General features: G+C 38.9%; 1 protein-coding gene across 1 annotated transcript; it reads left to right on the top strand.

The window, feature by feature from the left end:
• Positions 1-1,013: 1,013 nt before the first annotated feature.
• On the top strand, positions 1,014-1,985 carry LOC101088904 (olfactory receptor 11L1). Its single transcript, XM_003980591.2, has one exon. It carries the CDS (start codon positions 1,014-1,016, stop codon positions 1,983-1,985), a length of 972 nt encoding a protein of 323 aa, XP_003980640.2.
• Positions 1,986-7,972: the final 5,987 nt, after the last annotated feature.

Genomic DNA, 7,972 nt, shown 5'->3' with positions numbered 1-7,972 from the left:
TCTCTTCAGAACTTTGCCAAAGGCATAGATAGACAAGGAAGTGTTGAAAGTTCGAAAAGAGAAAAACACATAGGAAATAGTCACTGAGGAGAATGGAAGAGTAAATAGATGCAGGAAGTGTGCACTCATTGTTCCATGGCACTAGAGACACACTGGAGTTATTGGTTATGAATTTTGAAATAGCAACATTATGTGTTGTCTCTCATTTCCTTTATTGCATGGAAGCTCATGTATGGCAGGTGGATGTTGCCTTTAACCAGGACTAGCTCTGACAGTGAAGAAAAGGAAAGTAAAGAAAAGTGACACGTTAAATGTATATAACAAAGAGTGATTACAGTGGCTGAGCATTGTATCCACCTGGGCAAGAAAGGACAACAGTGGACATACAGGTTAGCTCAGCACAAAGCTTTACACACACATGCACACACACACACACACACACACACATGCACGTGCACACAGAGAGACAGAGAGAGACAGAGAGAGCAAAGCATCCACAAATACTCTTTGTGAGGAGAATGGATAAATTTCCTCAAGATGTCATAGGAGATATGCTTTGTCTGACTTCTTTATCAGACAAAACCCATAGGTGAGAAAAGAAAACCATTGCTTCCATATGTACCTGCTTTAAAAAAATGTTGTTGTTGCTATTCTTAGTTTCCAAGTTTGATGTCCATCAGAGATTTTTTTCATTTTGTTTTGTTATTGTAGTTTTGTTATTATTGTTTTTATGTTTTTTAATCTTTGGACCAGAGACTTCTAAATTTCAGAAAACACAATGCATGGAATTTGCTGAGGTTCTTTCCAAGATCTAACATCCACATTCAGCTTGTAATATGAAAAATATTTTTGCATAAAATCAAGATGAAATTATGCATTTTTCCCAACAAAGTGTTGTATATAAAGTTCTGAACTACTTTTAATCGTCTCTGAAACTCTAAACATCAATAGCTGCAAATATTTGCATGATTTGTGTAAAGTGGTTTTTCAAAATATTTTCCCTTCCACAGGTAATGAAGCCTCTAAATGTGTCCAGTGTCACTGAGTTTCAGCTTTTAGGATTCCAGAACCTTCTTGAATGGCAGACACTACTCTTTGCCGTCTTCTTGTTCATCTACTTTCTCACAGTAACAGGAAATGTTGTCATTATTACAGTGGTGAGCCAGGACCAGCGACTCCGCTTGCCTATGTACATATTTCTCAAACACCTCTCCTTTCTGGAGATCTGCTATACATTCACTATTGTGCCCCTTCTCCTAGCCAACCTGTTCTCCCATGGACAAGTCATCTCCTTCTCCACCTGTATGACACAGCTTTACTTCTTTGTGTTCTTTGGAGCTACTGAGTGTTTTCTTCTGGCCATGATGGCCTATGACCGATATCTGGCCATCTACAGCCCACTCCAGTACTCTTCCTTGATGAGTCCTGAGATCTGCACCAAGTTAGTGGCAATCTCCTGGTTGACAGGTGTTGGCACAGGGCTTCTGCCCTCCCTAATGATTTCCAAGTTGGATTTCTGTGGGCCTAACCAGATCAATCATTTCTTCTGTGACCTCCCTCCCCTCATGCAGCTCTCATGTTCCAGTGTGTATATCACCAGGATGGTCATCTTTATTCTGTCAATTGCAGTGTTGTGCATTTGCTTTTTTCTCACACTTGTATCCTATGTTTTCATTGTGTCCACCATATTGAGAATTCCTTCAGGCTCTGGCCGGATGAAGACCTTTTCCACATGTGGCTCCCATTTGGCTGTTGTCACTATCTACTATGGCACCATGATCTCCATGTATGTTCGCCCCAATGACCACCTGTCACCTGAAATCAACAAGATTATTTCTGTCTTCTACACTGTGGTCACCCCACTTCTGAACCCTATTATCTACAGCTTGAGGAATCAAGAATTCAAAGAGGCTGTTAGAAAACTCATGAGAAAAAAGTGTGATATCTATGGAGGAAAAGTGAAGGGCAGTTTCTTTATTAGGTAAGGAAAATTAGCACAGAACATGCCATAGATTAAGTTTGGGAATACATGAATGAAAGGTTCAGAGACTTCAAACTTGAATGTCACCCTTGGCACTATGTTAAATTCAACAAGCCATAATGAAAGTTTTTTCATGGCCCCTTGCCAACAACTGCTCAGAAAATAAATTGCCTCTATCAAATCGTTTTGGGGGGAATTTTGTCCTTTGACATGTTCTTTCATCTTCTTTTTTTTTTTAACGTTTATTTATTTTTGAGGCAGAGAGAGACAGAGCATGAACATGGGAGGGTCAGAGAGAGGGAGACACAGAATCTGAAACAGGCTCCAGGCTCTGAGCTGTCAGCACAGAGCCTGATGCGGGGCTTGAACTCACAGACCACGAGATCATGACCTGAGCTGAACACGGCCACTTAACCAACTGAGCCACCCAGGAGCCCCTGTTCTTTCATCTTCTAATGAGAATCTAATTGTATAGTTCCAGGACATGATGATTTCAAACATTCCTTTCAGATTTTCAGTAATATTCCTCATGAATGCAGCATGTTATACATCTTTTAAACATTGTTAGGAGATTGGCCTTATAAATTCAGTTCCTGGTGCTATTGGTGCTTTTAAATGTTTGTGGAATGGGACTTGTGGGTGGTTCAGTGGGTTACGCATCTGACTCTTGATTTCAGCTCAGGTCTTTATCTCAGGGTCATGAGTTAAAGCCCCACATTCAGCCTGCACCTATTTAATAAAATATATTCATTGGAATAAATGAATGAAGGTATATAATGATCATTGACTTAAATCATCTCCTAGTGAAAGAACAAAGAAAGAATTTTGAAGTGCCAAAGATTTATCTACAGTAACTTAGACTTTACATATTATTTGTGTTTAATAAAATTCTGTGAAAGGAAGGAAGGAAGGGAAGGAGGAAGACAGAGGGAGGGAGGCATAGGTGGAGGCAGAGAGACAGGTGGAGAGGGGAGGACGAGAGAAAGACAAAACAAAGAGAGACAGAGAGAGAAGGAAGAAAGAAACAAAGAGACAAAGGAAGCAAGCATACAAGCAAGCAGGGAGAGAGGGAAAAAAAGGAAGGAAAGGGAAAGGAAAAGAAGGGAAGAGAGGTCAATATTTCTATTTTGTTTGTTTATTCATTTTGAGAGTTGGGGAGGGGAAGAGAGAGAGAGAGAGAGGGAAAGATAATCCCAGGTAAGCTGTGTACTGTCACCACAGAGCCTGACGGGGGTGGGAGGGCTCCATCTCAAGAACTGTGAGATCATGACCTGATCTGAAATCAAGAGTCAGATGCTTAATCCACTGAGAAACCCAGGTGCCCCCAAAATTTCTTTTATTCATCCAATATTTAGAAGACCTCTAGTAATCCTGCCTACTATTTCATTCATTAATTCCACAAATATGTTCAAGGACTCTATCTAGCCAATCCCCTGCTTCAGCCTGAATTCCCCTGGGACATAATGGTAAAGAAATGGCCAAGGAAGGTTTTGCCTTAGTGGAGCCTTTACTTTTGAAGGAGAGAGAGATGTAATGACTTATAAAAGGAATAATTGACTTATAACTATTTGTGATGTTTGCTGTGAAACAAAGTGGAAGATAATGCATCTACATGGAACAATAAGGTCCGAATCAACATAGAGGGTTAGGAGAACTTTCTAAGTTTATATTGTACTTTAACCTACACTTTAAGGGTGAGGAGAAAAGAATGGAAGTAATAGCTCAGGCAGAGAGCGTGGTATGAATGTCAGGAGAAGAAGCCTGCAGACTTGAGGATGGAAGGAGATAAGTTTGTAGAGAAAGGCAAGAGCTACTCCCTGTAGGTCATTAAAAGTCCTATTAGGGTTTTTGGATTTTACACCAAGAAAATGATTATCAAAGGGTATCAAATAGGATATGACATTATATATTTTACATTTGCAAATCTCAATGCTATTTAGAGAAAGGAGTGAAAGAAATCAAGAATTGTTGGAGCCATAGCAGTAGTCCACATGAGAGAGGAGCTTGGCTTGATTTTAGGTTTGATTATTCAACTCAGCACAGGAAAATCCTCCCAGATGGTGAGGTTAAGAGTGAAAATTCTGGACTCATTCACTAATTTCCTTGCAGTGGGGCCATTTTGAGGTCTCTTCACAGATTCATATGTTCCATATCTACCCCCAAGCTTTAAGAGTAAGTGTACTTTGACCCTTTAATCATGAAATTTCTTCTCACCGCATGTTTTTCATTCTTTTTACCCTCTTTCTTCCAGCCTTCATTTCTTCTTCTCCCAGAATTTGATCTGTGAGGACTGTTGTTAGTCGTTATCAGATCCAACTGTTTCAAATGTTGAATAAAAGGAAAAGGAGGCATTGGAATCTGAGATAGAACAGGAAATGGGTGATATAGAAAGGGAATTATCATTGTTCGGGGCTTTTGGATGGAATATCAAGAAACAAACAGATATCTTACCTTTCAGATGTTCATCACTGATCAATATATTATGTGCCTTATATTTAAGCAGACTTCTGTTATCTAGCCAAAAGCTTCTTCTAATTTTAAACTTGATAGGTACATAGCTCTGTGTATGTCTTTCCAAAAGATTATTGACCATATATGAGAGATTTCAAAACTTGATGCCAAGTGGACGTTTGGATGCCTGAAACTGGAGCTCAGAGGAGTAGCCTGAATGAAAGCCAAAATTTGGAGGTTTTTTAAAAACATATAGATCATATTTGAAAATGATAGAGCATGGAGGAATTGCAAATCACAAATTTTAAGTGGAGTAGAAGTACCTAAAGGTGAACCAAGAAGGAACAGCCATAGAGATGGAAAGATATTTGTAAGGTGGCTGTGTAGACTCTTCTAAGGGAAGAAAATGTTTTGGAAGGAGGAGGTGGTGAGCATAGAAGGTAAGGATTAAAAGGTTACATGGAAGTTCCCAACTCAGAAGTTGCTGTTGTTCCTGGAAATGGAAGCTTCTTTTCACTGGGAGTAGATTGCAAGGAAAGGAAAGCAATTGTGTGTATGCAAACAATTACCCTGAGAAATGAAACTATGAAAGACTGAGATAAAAGTGTCTATATTGGAGGGATTGAAGGAACCAGCCGAATGAAGTCTCATTCAGCACTGTCATGAGGATAAAGATCCTCTTTTGGAAACCACTGCAAGGCAGTGGACCATCGCCAAACCACATGCTGCTATTGCTCTTACTGTCCTCTTTAGTTCTGACTCTTGGGGAAGCCTGGAAATGGGAGACATATGTAAAATATAGACAAGATCCCATGGGTAATATGTGTATGTGGAGTGATTGGGGCCCTTATACTAATCATGGGATGAGGGGACTTTACCAGAGGAAATTGAAAAGGGGGTTTTCAATCACCTTGTATTGGGTTCATTTATAATCAGAAATATTATTCTGTAAGTCATCCTACTAGTACTAGATATACTGCTTGGAAAGTTCCTTGGAAATTAGTCAAAGATATGTTTGGATGTTGCCCCTGGCAATGTATTGTGTTCTAAGTTTATGACTAATCCTAAAGGTTGCCATTGTGAAGTGTACAATGGATTAGAAGACAACCTGTACCCTAATATGAACACAACAACATTGTAAAGCTTCTTAGAAAAGTTATCATGACCCTGAGAACCTGGTGAACCTTACACGAGAATTGTAATAAGATAAATGACCCTGTTTGTGACATTGTTAAAGATTTCTTTTCATTGTATCTACCTTATGTAAATTGAGGAAATAACCTTTGCGGAACTTTCTGTGAACTTTGTACCTTCTCCTTTCCCTGCTAATAATCATGTTGTATAATCATGTGAGACTATATATGTCGGTGCACACATGCCTGTCTATGCCTATCATGTAGAATTAGTCATCCCCCACCTGTTAAGACTCCGGTCCCCAAGTGATAAATAACTCCTTCGCTACCTGCAATAAAGGCTGATGTGCAGAAACTGAAGTGTGACTTCCTTCGCCGACGTCCACCCATCCCAACAGGACCCTGACTGCTGGAGCAGGTCTCCGGCAAGGGATCACTACATTTTTGCAAGATGTAAGATTTTAACATCTGAGTAGGTTTGAACACTTCTAGTAAGAATGCATTAGTGAGCAAAAGTTTGAAGAATGGACATACAGGTAATAACTGACAGTCCAAAGTTGAAAAGAGAACGATTTGAGGCAAATGTTATTCAAATCAACATTCAATAGGAAAACAAAAATATTTACTGTGAAAGGCTGAAGGGAGTGGATATTGCAATCTGATGGGCATTCAAAGAAATAGTTGGGACTTGTGCACACTCTCACCTGAGGACTTACATGGCTTGTGTTTCTGAGATAAGGTCAACTGCTCTCCTTTAGGTTTGAAGAAAGTGGCAATGGCATTCCAAATTCATTATTTTTAATTTTTTTTATGTTTATTCATTTTTAAAAGACAGAGAGAGACAGAGCATAAGCAGGTGTGGGGTGGAGAGAGAGGGGGACACAGAATCTGAAGCAGGCTCCAAGCTGTCAGCACAAAGCCTGACGCGGGGCTCGAACTCACCAACTGTGAGATCATTACCTGAGCCAAAGTCGGAAGCTCAACTGACTGAGCCACCCAGGCACCCCACCAAATTCATTTTTTTAATGGAATTGATAGGTGTCTGAAGACAGGTGAAATTGGGTGCAAAAGAAGTGCCTGGTTGAAATAGGATAACACTGATATATTGTGAAACTAAGCTGCTGGTCTTGCCCACAGCTTTAAGACCACTCAGCTGTCAGGTGGTATCTCATCATGGTTTTGATTTGTATTTCCCTGATGATAAGTTATGCTGAGCATCTGTCCATGTGTCTGTGGGCCATCTGATGTCTCCTTTGGAAAAGTGTTTATTCATGTCTTCTACCCATTTATTAACTGATGAAGGGATAAAGAAGATGTGAGATATATATATATATATATATATATATGTATATATATATACACATGTATAGATGTATATGTATATATATATATGTGTATATATATATATATATATATATATACATACACACACAGTGATAAAAAATAATGAAATATTGCATTCTCAACAACATGGATGGAACTAGAGTGTATCGTGCTAAGTGAAATAAGTCAGTCAGAGAATTACAACTACATGATTTCACTTATATGCAGAATTTGAGAAACTCAACGCATGAATGTAAGGGAAGGTAAGGAAAGATAAGATAAAAACAGAGATGGAGGCAAACCATAAGAGAGTCTTAAATACACAGAACAAAAGGAGGGTTGCTAGAGGTGGGTGGGTGGGTGGGCTAAATGGGTGATGGGTATTAAGGAGATCACTTGTTGGGATGAGCACTGGGTATTATAGGTAAGAGATGGATCACTGGCTTCTACTCCTGAAACCAATATTGCACTATGTGTTGACAAACTTGAATTTAAATAAATTTATTTTTTTTTAAAAAGACCACTCAGCTGTTAGTGCTCAGGCTCATACAGTGAAAGACAGGGTTCATTTTGGGTTGAGACTTAGGTCTGTGGATAGAGTTGGGAATAAACGCAAGGACAGAATACACTTTTGAGTCTCAGACTGTTAAGAAGACAAATCAACATATAGTAGGGAAGTGAAGCAAACAATGACTAAAATTCCAGAGTTAAAAAAAAAGCAGGGTTATTTTGTAGAACTGTGTTGTTTATTATAGGACTATTTGTGCTATGTGGATTGATAGGAAGAGACACATGAAAGTTTAGTGGCTTAAAATAATAATTTAAGATAAGATTTAGTTTTAGGTGACAACAAAGCCAAAAGTATGGCTATAAGAATAAGTGAGAGAAATTGGATCATGAGAAGAAAGATGGATTGGGCACATGGCTGGGGACAAGAATTCCAGCAGGAAGAAAAACTATGGTTCTTGTAGTCAGTAGTTTATCATATAGTCAGTACTTGAGGGAGTAGTCAGTAGTTTAGTAAATCATTTCAATGAGGGGAATTTATTCAATATCTTTTTATCATGAAACTTAAAAAATATGT

This window comes from Felis catus, chromosome A1 (genome assembly GCF_018350175.1).
Source record: "Felis catus isolate Fca126 chromosome A1, F.catus_Fca126_mat1.0, whole genome shotgun sequence".
NCBI lineage: Eukaryota > Metazoa > Chordata > Mammalia > Carnivora > Felidae > Felis > Felis catus.
This window is presented reverse-complemented; position numbering and strand designations above follow the sequence as displayed.